Source organism: Mustela nivalis, assembly GCF_964662115.1.
Source record: "Mustela nivalis genome assembly, chromosome: 5".
Lineage (NCBI taxonomy): Eukaryota > Metazoa > Chordata > Mammalia > Carnivora > Mustelidae > Mustela > Mustela nivalis.
The window spans coordinates 113,817,393-113,831,479 of NC_139024.1; the positions used below are offsets into that span (position 1 = coordinate 113,817,393).

The 14,087-nt window shown below is 38.7% G+C and overlaps 1 protein-coding gene across 2 annotated transcripts in view; it reads left to right on the forward strand.

Moving 5' to 3' along the window:
- CD109 (CD109 molecule) overlaps nucleotides 1-14,087 on the forward strand; it is a 128,889-nt gene that overhangs the window by 49,111 nt on the left and 65,691 nt on the right. For both annotated transcript variants that reach the window (XM_082729753.1, XM_082729754.1), the window contains exons 6-7: nucleotides 8,648-8,687; nucleotides 11,387-11,471. In XM_082729753.1, coding sequence (XP_082585879.1) covers nucleotides 8,648-8,687; nucleotides 11,387-11,471 — 125 coding nt within the window. The remainder of the gene's footprint in view (nucleotides 1-8,647; nucleotides 8,688-11,386; nucleotides 11,472-14,087) is intronic.

The following is a 14,087-nucleotide window of genomic DNA, read 5'->3' on the forward strand; positions in this document are numbered from 1 at the left end:
ACCCCAGCCTTTCTTAACATGAACAGGTGGCCAGTTTGTGTGGGACTCTGACATTGAACATGTATAACTGAAAGGTACAATACGAAAACCACAGCATTATTCTTTTGCCATTTAGTCTTGTTCTTTGGGAACAATTCTTCCCTATTACTTGTTGAAATGTAGGCCAAATCCCACCATTTTCCTGGTTATTTTTTGGTAATAAAGGTTCTGTCATTTTTGGTTATATTTACACACAAAGAAGAGTCTATGTTCAATAACTAATATGTCCAGTCCAATAAAGTCAAGTGCTGTCTTCTCCCAGTTTGGTTCTTCTCTGGTCTGGCTATCTCTCTCTGGCTCATTGCACTGTGTTTGATAACTCCAGGATTGAACAGGGTGGAGGGAAGAGAGGCAAGGGGTTAAAAAATTCTTACTTGAGACTTCAAGCTCTATTACAAACCTGTAATCATCAAAAGAGTATGCTAAACATACACTGTTAGTGGGAATGCAAGCTGGTGCAGCCACTCTGGAAAACAGCACAGTTGTTCCTCAGAAAGTTGAAAACAGAGCTACGCTACAACCCGGCAATTGTACTACTGGGTATTTACCATAAAGATGCAAATGTTGTGATCTGAAGGGGCACCTGCCCCAGTATGTTTATAGCAGCAATGTCCACAGTGGCCAAACTATGGAAAGAACCTAGATGTCCATCAACAGATGAATGGATAAAGAAAATGTGGTGTATATATACAACGGAATACTATGCAGCCATCAAAAGAAATGAAATCTTGCCATTTGCAATGACCTGGATGGAACTAGAGGGTATTATGCTGAGTGAAATAAGTCAATTAGAGAAAGACAATTATCATATGATCTCTCTGATATGAGGAATTTAGAGGCAGGGTAGAGGGTTTGGGGGGTAGGGAAGGAAAAAAATGAAACAGGATGAGATCGGGAGTGAGACAAACTGTAAGAGACTCTTACTCTCATAAAATAAACTGGAGGTTGCTGGGGGTTGGGAGGGTAGGGAGAGGGTGGTTGGGTTATGGACACTGGGGAGGGTATGTGCTATGGTGAGTGCTGTGAAATGTGTAAGCCTGATGATTCACAGACCTGTACCCCTGGGGCAAATAATACTTTACATGTTAATGAAAATAATTTTTAAAAATCCCTACTTGATTTTTTTTAATCATTTATTTATTTATTATTTATTTATTTATTTTCAGCATAGCAGTATTCATTGTTTTTGCACCACACCTAGTGCTCCATGCAATCCGTGCCCTCTAGAATACCCACCACCTGGTACCCCAGTCTCCCACCCGCCGCTGCTTCAAACCCCTCAGATTGTTTTTCAGAGTCCATAGTCTCTCATGGTTTACCTCCCCTTCCAATTTCCCCCAACTCCCTTCTCTTCTCTAACTCCCCTTGTCCTCCATGCTATTTGTTATGCTCCAAAAATAAGTGAAACCATATGTAATTGACTCTCTCTGCTTGACTTATTTCACTCAGCATAATCTCTTCCAGTTCCATCCATGTTGCTACAAAAGTTGGGTATTCATCCTTTCTGATGGAGGCATAATACTCCATAGTATATATGGAGCACATCTTCCTTATCCATTCGTCCGTTGAAGGGCATCTTGGGTCTTTCCACAGTTTTGCGACCGTGGCCATTGCTGCTATAAAAATTGGGGTATTGATCAATTTGCCAATATATGTCCTACAGTTTAATATGGTTCAATGTCAATTATGAAAGAAATTGAAGAGGATACAAAGATAGGCTCATGGATTGGAATAAAAAACATTGTTAAATGTCTATACTACCAAAGCAATCTACATAATCAGTGGAATCTTGACCAAAATAGCACCAGCATTTTTCACAGAGCTGGAACAAACAATCCTAAAATGTCTCTGGAACCACAAAAGACCACAAATAACCAAAACATTCCTAAAAAAGAGAAACAAAACTGGAGGTATCATGATTCTGGACTTTGAGCTATATTACAAAGCTGTAGTAATCAAGACAGTAGGTGCTTTCACAAAGACAGACACATAGATCAAACAGATCAGAATAGAAAACCCAGAAATGGACCTACACTATATGGTCGACTAGTTTGAGACAAAGCAAGAAAGAATATCCAGTGGAAAAAGGGCAGTCTCTTCAACAAATGGTGTTGGGAAAACTGGATAGCTACATGCCGATAAATGAAACTGGACCACTTTCTTATACCATACACAAAAATAAATTCAGAATAGATGAAAGACCTAAATATGATACAGAAAACCATCAAAATCCTGGAGGAGCATAGGCAGCAACCTCTTTGACCTAGGCCGCAGCAACTTCTCATTTGACATGCTGCCAGAGGCAATGGAAACAAAAGCAAAAATGAACTGTTGGGACTTCATCAGATAAAAAGCTTCAAAGAGAAGGAAACAGTCAGCAAAACTAAAAGGCAATCTACAGAATGGGAAAAGATATTTGGAAATGACATATCTGATAAAGGGTTAGTATCCAAAATCTATAAAGAACTTACCAACTGAAAACCCAAAAAACAAATAATCCAGTCAGGAAATGGGCAGAAGACATGAATAGACATTTTTCCAAAGAAGACACCCAGATGGCCAACAGACACATGAAAAGATGCTTAAAATCACTCATCATCAGGAAATACAAATCAAAGCCACGATGAGATACCACCTCACACCAGTGAGAATGGCTAAAATTAACAACATAGGAAAAAACAGATGTTGGTGAGGATGTGGATAAAGGGAAACACTCATATTGTTGGTGGGATTGCAAACTGGGGCAGGCACTCTGGAAAACAGCATGGGGGTTCCTCAAAAAGTTAAAAATAGAATTACCCTGTGATCCAGTAATTGCACTACAAGGTATTTACCCAAAGATACAAAAATACAGATTCAAAGGATACATGCACTCCAAAGTTTATAGCAGCATTGTTAACAGTAGATAAACTGGGGAAAGAGCACAAAATGTCCATCTACTGATCAACGGATACAGAAGATGTGGTTATTCATATATCTACACGTGTGTGTGTGTGTGTGTGTGTGTGTGTGTGTGTATTACTCAGCCATCATAAAGAATGAAATCTTTTGATTTGCAACGATGTGGATAGAGCTAGAGGGTATTATGCTAAGTGAGATATGTGAGTCAGAGAAAGACAAATACCAGATGAATTTAGGAAACAAAACAGCTGAACATATGGGAAGAAGGGGGAAGAGAGAGAGGGAAACAAACCATTAGAGAGTCTTAATGATACAGAACAAACTGAGGGTTGATGGAGGGTGTGGGTGGGGGATGGGCTAAATGGGCGATGGACATTAAGGAGGACACTTGTGATAAGCAGTGGGTGTTGTATATAAGTGGTGAATCACTAAATTCTATTCCTGAGACCAATATCACACTGTATATTAACTAACTAGAATTTAAATAAAAAAAAGTAGAAAAAATATGGTTCAACGTCGTACTGTTGTCATCTGGCATTAGTGTTCTTAGGGCTTGGCAGGCATTAAAAACTAACACTTTCCTTCATCAGACTCTTCTGTGGGCTCTTTGGAGCTCCCCTGCCATTGCTGGGAGGCTTCGCATTCAGTGTCTTTGATGGTTTTGAACCCGTCTCCTCCTCTGGCAGCTCTCAACTTTGTCTTCAGCACCTGGACATCTATAGGATACCTCTAGCTTCCCCCCCCAGAGGTGCGTCCCATCTGGAAGGTGTTTTTGATCAGGAAAGAAGACAGCCCCATGCTGACTCTCTCTCTCTCTCTCTCTTTTTTTTTTTGCATTTCTAGTTGAGGGAAATTGCTTATCCTTTCTTAGCCTCTTGCAAGTCCAGAGGCACAGGCCACTCCCAGTACAGCACTGCGTCTTGGCTTAGCTGTCTGTACAGCTGGCCAATACCAGTATTTTGCTCTTAGATTGTCCAGGCATGTCAAGTGCCTGCCTACAGCCACTGATGTGTGAAAGCACATCAAAAGCTTTCTCCCAAAATTCCTTTCTAGTTTATTTCCATCTTGACCTTTTTGGTTAGGAGTTGCAAAACGAGTTTTTGGAAACCTCCTTTGTAAGTCCTGTGGGCTAGCTTACACCTGGCTTGGGAATGTGGATGTAGTTGGCATCTGTGGTCTTGGGGGACAGAGCCAAAACTGAGTTTGAAATAATTTCGTATTTGTTATGTGTGGATTTAAAAAAGCTCAGTGTGTTTCTTCATCTTTAAATACAAATTAAATCCAGACACGGAGATCAGTGCTGAAGCAGACTTTTGGGAAATTGAAACGATCATGAATGAACATCAATGTGCGAGCAAAAATCCACTCAGCACCTTTAGTTCTGTTTCTAGCATTTCTTTTCATTCCAGAAGCAAGAATTAAAAGTTGCTGACCTGCATTTTACCATATATATATTTTAAAAGGTCATGTAGCATGTCATATTCCTTCAAGTTTATTAAAAATAGGAATTCTCTCAAGAGTTGCATGGCTTTGTGGCTAGAGAAGAGAAAGTCTGTAGCTGGAATAGATGATTTTAGCAATTCACGTGTCTTTAATCTGCATCCAGTCATAGCATATTTTTTAGGAACTAGTAAAAGTAGTGTATTTTCTCTTTTCTCTTTCATTTGACTGATGTTTTGAACATATACTGTCCCAATGAACTGTTGGTTTAGGGATAAGGGGAATAAAGAAATTGCAGAGATTACTGAGAATACTTCCTGGTTTGTCTTCTCCATTTCTCCTTTAGAATTTGTTTTGAAAGTCTAGTTGGGTGCCTGGGTGGCTCAGTGGGTTAAGCTGCCTTTGGGGTCATGATCTCAGGGTCCTGGGATCGAGTCCCTCATTGGGCTCTCTGCTCTGCAGAGAACCTGCTTCCCCCTCTCTCTCTCTGCCTGCCTCTCTGCTACTTGTGATCTCTCTCTGTCATATAAATAAATGAAATCTTAAAAAAAAAAAGGGGTGCTTGGGTGGCTCAGTGGGTTAAAGCCTCTGCCTTCGGCTCAGGTCATGATCTTAGGGTCCTGGGATTGAGTCCCGCATCGGGCTCTCTGCTCTGCAGGGAGCCTGCTTCCTCCCTTTTCTCTCTGCCTGCCTCTCTGCCTACTTGTGATCTCTGTCTGTCAAATAAATAAATAAATAAAATCTTAAAAAAAAAAAAGGTTCGTTGAGACAGGCTTCCATCTCATACGAATCAAGGGGGAATGTATGTGGTAAGAGCAGGCTTTGTGAGGGAGTACTTTCCCCATGGAAGAGTGACCACCTGGGACAAGCAGAACTGAGAGGATGTTGATGAGTCATGTATTCTTGCCCCTGGAAAGGGGTTGGCCTGCAAGACACGCTGCTCAAGTATTTACTCTTTCAGGTCAGCCTTCTTCTCCTGTTGCTGGCAGAGTGAATGAGCACAAACCATATTTGATGAGCTGGAATAAACATGAAAACTCATGTTGAGGCAGGTTGTTTCTGTGGAACTGAAGGAAGATTGTTGAGCCAATGAAATCATGCTTCCTACAAAAGCGCTGTATTTTTTTTTTTCCCCTTTTTCTTTCTTCTCCATTGTTCTAGCTAAGGTTAATCAGTTTAGTTCAGCTAGAGTTGACATAGAACAGTTTGGAAATACATTTTATTTTTTAGATCAGGGTTAAGCAAGCTATGGCCTAATGGCCAAATCCAGCCCAACAGCTACATCTCTTTTTGTAAATAAAGTTTTATTGGAACACACTCAGTCTCATTTACCTCTTGTCTCAAAGCAGAGTCGAGTGGTTGCAGCAGGAACCATATGGGCTTGAAAAGCCTAAAATATTTACTATCTAGCCTTTTATGGAAAAACTTCACAAATACCTGTTCAGGCTTATGAAAGTACTCAGTATCAATATTTTATGCTTATATATGACAAATTGCTATTAATTCTCTGATTTATTATTAGTTTCAAGTATTTCAATATCTTATATCAGTCCTGATGATAGGTTTTGTAAACATATTTAATAAAAATCACTAAACTCATTGTGGGAATTGGTATGACCCGATTGCCTAATGGATAATATGTTGGAAATTACAAAACTCATTTCTGCTTTTGAAACCCCTTGGAAAGTAAAAGAATTTATTTCTTGATTTGCATTTCACCACTTATAAACACCCTGGGAAAACCTCATCCAGGACAAAGCATCCTGTCAGCGCTCAGTTACAAAATGATTTTGTGATTTACTGGAACAATTTAAACTGACAGTGAAAAGAAGCACTTCTTTGCTGCCCATTAGTGTTGTATGCAGTTGGCGTCTTCTACTCTTTGACATTTATATTCCTTCCAAGTACAGGGCAGAGAATTAAGGTTACTCTGTGGGCCATTTGCCAAACGGCCATGTCTCTTCAAGGTTGTCTGATTCTTCTCATGAGAAGGTTATTTCAATTTCTGGTAGGAGATGTTGTATGATAATTGAGGCCAAGCTGAGGAGCTCTGTAAGAACCAGCCTGCAGTCAAGAATCCTTTGTTCATTTGTTTATACATACATTCATTCAACAAACATTGAAGGCATGCTTCATTAGGTGCTGGGTCCCCACTGATTTCATGGTCTGTTCTAGGATATGGATACAAAGTAGATAATTATAATATATTGTGTTAAGTACAATAATTGAGTTATACATGAGTTATTATGGGAAGGAATGGTATCTAACTCAATAGGGGGAAAGGCACATAAGAGAAGGTCCCTGGGTGAGGCTAAATCCTGTTAAAGAAGTCCAACACATTCTGTAGGACATTCAGGAGGAGATGTACAGAAAGTGGACTTGAGTCTGCATCTCTGGGCTGAGGTATGGGTCAGAGATAAAGATTTAGGAGTCTTGAGTATAGAGATGGCAGTTAAAACCAGGAGAGTTGATGAGCTCACTTAAGGGTCTGAAGAATGGGAAGAGCCTCAGGCTCGGGGTCGGTAGGGCCCACATTTTGGGAGCAGAAAAAGAGGACCACTAAAGAAACAAGAAAGTAGTCAGAAAGATACTTGGGAGTATCAGGAGAACAAAAGAGCTGAAAATGTTTATAGACCGAATGAAAGAGGAGATAGTAAACAGAGAGATGGAAAATCAGGAGTTATCAGGGATGATGAATAATGCAGGAAGCACGAAAGGAGAATTCATTGCAAATGTAATTCATATAACTACGTATCTGTTAAATAATTTCCGAAAACTTGGTTTCAAGGCTGTTGTTTAATGTAGGCCCAAACGAATTAGTTGATTTCCTGCCTTTGTCAAATCTACTACTATATACCTAACACATATTGATTGAGTGCTTTTTTGGTATTAGACACTCTTAGGCTGGCAGCTCAAGGGATAAACTATGGGGGTAAAAATGTCAAGCAAGGACCTGGCCCTCAAAGAACTTGCGGCAAGATAAACTATATCCCTAAATATTTATGATACACTTTTTACAGGGTGCGAAGGGAAAGAAGGAAGAACTGAAGAGCATGGAGGCTCAGAGTACTGAGATTGCTCTTAAGTTGGGGATTCAGGGAAGCAGTAATTTTTGAGCTAAGTCTTGGAAGATGAGTAGGGATGGAAGTAATGTGTAGGTCAAGCTTAGGGGAGAGTAGGAGCCAAAGCACAGTGCATGAAACTGGAAACAAATTAGAATTTATAAAGGAACCTAATATAGGTAATTTGTAACATTCCTATATAGGACATGAAAACAATTTAAGATAGAAGCCACAAATGTAGATTCTTATGACTATGATCAACACAATTTCTTTGGGATCTACTTTAAATGACATCATCGAGATCAAGTTTTAGACAATTATTTTGTTGGTATATAAGCAGTTACCTTTGTTTCGTACTTTGATTGTACTCTATCCTTTTAGGATTAAAAATAACTTGTTCAGTTGATTTAGATTAACAAAGGATGATTTAAAAACCAATATTCTGTAGCTGGATCTGTGTAGTTGCTTTGATAAACATAGGGAATCAGATTTTAGAATACAAATTTTATTGGTGGAACTACTTAGTGATATCAAAGAAGTTCTAGTTAATGTTACTTATGGACTTAGGGTGGACAGAAATATGGGAAACTAGAAAAAATGATATAACAAGAGGCCATATATTTTCTCGTTGATCTTGGAAAAGGAAACAGTTAACAATATTTGTTAAAATAGGGTAGAATATATTGTATTGTTTTAAGATCTGCACAAGAAAATGAAAGGTATAAGATGTTCGTCCAAGATGATTTTGTATTTTTGATTATGTATAAATACTTAAAATATGTGTAACTTTATTTTCTCCATTGGTTTTTTTGAGAGTGATATTCAAAACAAATTTGAAGTCATAGTTTGGCATGTGGTATTCTTGCTTCATATATTTATAAACCATCTAATTTAATGTAGTTTTCATTTCACAAATGATGGAAGTCAAATTAAACAGTTTGTTCACATGACCTGCAGTGAAATATAGAGACAGGTCACCTTTTTATGTTAGTGAATTGACAAGAAACACTAAATGAAATCCCATAGGCTTCATGTCACGGATGACTAAGAGTAAACTTCTGCAAGTTAAAATTAACTGTTTTGCTCATTAAATCATTATAAATGCAATTAAAAATAATTACCTAAATCTTCCTATGTAAGTAAGCAAGCAAAATAATTAAATAAGAACTCACATGTTTTCTTGTCTTTTTTTTTCTTCCCAATAGGACCAGACATATTATCAATCATTTCAGGTTTCAGAATATGGTAAGAGTTCTTCAATTTATTCTGAAAGAAAAAAATATTTGTTACTTTCCACAGAGATAAGAGAAATTTCCAAGAGATATGTTATTTAAAGTACAAATGCTAGTGAGGGTGAATTCCTGATGTTTCTTATAGGCCTACCTAAACACATTTTTCCTTTGTAAAAGATATAAAAGGTTATTATAAAGAAAAATATGCAGAACAGATCACCTGGAGTCCCATTATGTTGTCTCTCTTATGCATATTTTTTTTGTTTTTCTACTTCATTGTGATCTTAACATATTTTAGTTTTTGCAAGTTTTTAAAAAAGATTTTATTTATTTATTTGACAGGCAGAGATCACGAGTAGGCAGAGAGGCAGGCAGAGAGAGAGAGGTCAGCAGGCTCCCGCTGAGCAGAGAGCCCGATGTGGGGCTCGATCCCACTACCCTGGGGTCATGACCTGAGCTGAAGGCAAGAGGCATTAACCCATGTTAAGAGGCATTAACCCATGTTATGTTTTTGACATAACAGTTATTTCCCCTATTTTTCATTTGGTTGCTTTGGTAAAGATGGTCTGTTTGACTTGGGCAAATCCTTTTCTTGCAGGAGTCACATTTATATAACAGTTAGATATACATAGATAAAAATAGCATGGCCCAACTAGTTTGTTGGTGGATGGAGAGGAAGGAAAGATAAGACTAGGATCTCATTTGTTAGTATAGGATCTGACTATTCGTTATAATTTGGATAACTATTTTGAGGTTACACATGAACTTTTTCATTTGATTTGTGTCACTTTTTGACACTGTGTCTCATTCAGGCAATAGAAATTCTGGAAAGTGGTTTGTTCACACCTCAGTGACTCAGAGTCCACATATCTCATACAGCACTGGTCACTCCTAAGTCTCATAATCCACGAGAATAGGGATCAGCAAATTTTAGGCTCTGTGGTCCTTATGTCTTTGTCATAACCACTCAGTGTTGCTATGGTTGTAGGAAGTAGCCGTCGACAATATGTAAGTGAATGTGGCTGTGACCCAATGAAATTTTATTTAGAGACACAGAAATGAAAGTTTCCTATAATTTTTACATGTCATAAAATATTCCCTTGATTTCCCCCCCAATGAATTAAAAATTTATGAACTCTTCTTAGCTCATGCTGGTTGTCATTTACTGACCCCTGATCTGGAACCGTGTTGTTCAAATTGGGGGTCACTTACCACATGTGGCTATTGAGTGCTTGAAGTATGACTAGTCCAAGTGGAAATGTGCTCTAAGTGGGTTAATGATCAGATTTTGAAAACTTAGTTAAAAAAAAAAAGAAAGGAAAATGGCTCATTAGTAGTAATTTTTTGTATTGAGCACATGTTGAAATGATAATATTTTAGGTATATGGCATCAAATAAAATACTACAAAAATTAATTTCACATGCTTCCTCTTACTTTTTAAATGTGGCTACTAGAAATTTAAAATCATACATGTGGCTCACATTTTATTTCTTTTGGATTACCCTGATCTAGAAGAAGGAATTGGAGGTGGCCAAGGTTTATCTAGGCTATTTTCATTTCATATAGAGGTGGTGCTGGGTGGTTATATGTTGTTGAATTGGATATGGTGGAGGTGGGGAACTGATTGCCAACCTATGAAGTTTGAGGAATGGACATTTGAATTCTTTGTTCTAAGGAAATTCCACCTTTGAGTGGATCATATGGCTTTCTTGGCCTGCCAGTCCTAGATTTGTCTAGGACTATCTTGACGTACTAATGGCCTTTGGCCTGGTCTGGAGCTGGAGGTTTGATCTATACTGTTGACGCATTGGCCTTCTTGACACTTCTCTTGTGTTAATTGAATGGTGGGGTGGTTCGTAATGAGACTGATCTATTTGTTGAGCTAGTGAAGTTTGAGAAAAAAATTTCTATAGACTGGAAGGATACAATATTTTTTTACTCTGGTGATATGCTTTATATCAAATAGTGTTCATATTTATAAAATATTTCACATCCTAATTATATAAAGCTGACCAAAGTAGGGATTTTTTTTTTTACTTTGAGATTGCCCTCAGAAATCACTGTCATGCAAGAAAAGCATCATTACTTTGTAGTCATATCTTAATGATTAACTCAGAAATCCTACTACACAACTTGCCCTTCATTGCATTCCATGACATTTAACTGTCCCCAGATTCTTTGATTGTCTCAAAGAATAAGGATTCTGTATGAATGCATACATGGTACCATGCAGACGGGGAGTCTTAGGGCCCTAGGATGTGCTTTTAGTAACCACACTGGAGAATGGTCCTAGGGAAAGGGCTGCTCTAGACGCAACTATTTAACACCTAGCATGGGAGTATTTTAACAAGCAGTAAGGGAGCACTAATGGGAGATGCCTGGTCTCCCACCATCCAGATGCCTTAGCATCTAGGATTCTGGATACAACACAGGTTCTACTGTTGAGAAACTTCCAGTGACACAAGTGTCCAGAGCAACTGGCCCCCACTGTCACTGTCTAGTCATCAGCCTCATAAGGGTTTCTCATTTTGGCTGAAATGAAGTGCTTTTCATCTATCTGTGTGTTAACGTGTCTTTGGAGTCTAAAGAATCCAAGTTCAAATAGTACCAATTGTTGACTTCTTTGGAACAACTTAGTCTTTATTTTGTTAAGTTAAAAATGATAGTAAAATAGATTCTTTGAGATATTTACGCTTGCTTCTCTTTTTCAGTACTACCCAAATTTGAAGTTACTTTGCAGACACCATTATATTGTTCTTTGAATTCTAGGAGCTTAAATGGTACTGTCACAGCAAAGTAAGTATCATTTTTTTAAAAATGGCTATATCCTGTTATAAAACTGACCAAGAGCTCATTATATACTCCATAATATTAGCACCATGTTCTGTTTATTAAAATACCACAATGAGCAGGAAACAAATATCTATAATAACTAATTAAGCACGGAACTTGTCTGTACAGGTCTTTGTATCCGCCTGCCTGCTTCCACGCTGATCCAATCCTGAAGTATTTCCCACAGACGAGGATCTTTCTGAGACTAGTCGGGGGATTTACATTATTGATTGTTCCAGATTGTATCTTGATCCCTCATTCAGCTGACATGGATCGAGGCTACTTAGGTCTTCTTCGATCTTAATTTTTTTCTGTCAGTAATGGAGATTGAATCTTGAGGGAGGAATTTGGTTGTCTTAATGCAATTAGCAAACAAGGAAGAAGTTCTCCCTCCTCATTGTTTCAGTGGATGAACACAGAGAGACTCCAGCCCTTCCATATATAGGTGTATCATGGCGCTCATTATTTTGATCCGCTGGCTCGAACAGCAGAGGGTTTCATTTTGGGGCGGCAGAAAGCATCCCGAGAGTCCCAGCCTACCAGAGTTATTCCAGAACTGATCTTACGTAGAATTCATTTTTTTAAAAAAAAATTTTATTTATTTATTTGACAGACAGAGATCACAAGTAGGCAGAGAGGCAGGCAGAGACAGAGAGAGAGAGGAGGAAGCAGGCTCCCTGCTGAGCAGAGAGCCCGATGTGGGGTTTGATCCCAGGACCCTGAGATCATGACCTGAGCCGAAGGCAGAGGCTTTAACCCACTGAGCCATCCAGGCGTCCTGTAGCTTTCATTTTTGATGTGTGACTGGCTGTGCTTTGGTTCCTGAAATTTATTTAGTTTCAGAATTTATTTGTAATGGCAGATAAATACTGGACTCCCTCTCACTGACTTCTCATCTTCTCTTGGTGAGGGTTTGTGACAGTGGCAAGTGACGGGCAGTCAGTCTCCTGGTGGAAGAAACCCACAGACAAAACGTTCTGAGGACTCCCGCTTCAGATTTTATTTGGAAAAACAAAACCAAAACAAAACACAAAAACCAACCCATGTGAAAATCCTGTGACACAAAGGCAAATATGTGTCTACAATTTATATACCAACTTAGTGTTCTGTCTGTGTTCAACTAAGAGGTGGCTTCTAATATGAATTTGGGTACTCTGGATGGATTTATGGTTTAGAAAACAAGTAAATGCCTGCATTTTACAAAATTATTATCCTGTCCTTGATCTTAGCTGAAGCTAAGGATTCTGAGTTTTATTTTGAGTTCTTTGACGAGAGTTTTTAAAAGGCGAAAGATTTATGCGATCTGAAGAGAAACCAGAGTATTGACGAGAGTTTTTAGAACAGTGAGTGCAAATCCACACAAACCATCAGCGTCCTCGTGGATTAGGTTGTGTGGAAACCTTCTTCGCTTCTGGTTTTTGGTTTTCAGGGCTATGCCAGGGATTCAGTACAATCACTTAGAACAGTGATTCTTGAGCTCTGGTAACTCTTCAGAAAGTTTTATATATAACTTTGGAGGGTGGGATGTGAGGATCCCCTGATACCCTCCTCCCTGCGGTAAGAATTCTTATAGGAGCATCTCTTTAGGTGCTAGAAGGGATGCTGCCAATTTAGGAGTTGCTTAGTTAAGCCAATTAGATTAAAAAAAAGAAAAAAGAACTCCTCTAGTTTCATCTGGATTCTCATTTGTTGAGCCTCTTTGAAATACCACTGTCAGAACAACATGGCCATTGTGATGGCCCCTGTTTTTTTTTTTTTTTTTAGCATTCACCGCATCCTACTCGCATTCTTTTCCTTAGGACGCCTGCAGTTAAGGTTCCGCAGAAGTAGAGCCAGTAGGAGATACATATTAAGAGGTTGTTGTGAGGAACGGGCTTACATGATTGTGGGGGGGCTGGCGTACATTCACACTGAGGATATTCTTTACATCTTTGCAACAGATTAAGGAAATCTTTTGACCAGCAGAATATTTTATCAGTCTATAAAAATTGGTGTAGACCTATTCTATAAATACTGTGTCCCGCAAAAAATCGAGATGTGTTGATGAAGATGATGATCCTATGAGTGGTTAATAAACAGTTTGGGCTTTACTTTTGGTCATAGCCATCTGTCCATCAAGGCATGGTTAAGGTGAGGAACATTGCTGGGAATTTCCCAGAGAAGAAGGTTAACAGTCTCTTTTTGGCTTAGAAATCTTTTTTATTTTTATTTTTTTTAATTTTTAAAAGATTTTTATTTATTTATTTGACAAAGAGATCACAAGTAGGCAGAGAGACAGGCAGAGAGAGAGGGGGAAGTAGGCTCCCCGCTGAGCAGAGAGCCTAATGTGGGACTCGATCCCAGGACCCCGAGATCATGACCTGAGCCAAAGGCAGAGGTTTAACCCACTGAGCCACCCAGGAGCCCCTAGCTTAGAAATCTTTAGCTGAGTTGAATAAAAATCTGCATTTATTTATTGGGTTTGATGTGAACATCTGCTCACTATTCCCACCTCATTAAAATAAATAGTAGACTCTTCCCCACTGACCACAGAGGGTTCTAGAGGATTGTAAAGAAAATAACATAGCACACATCTAGTTA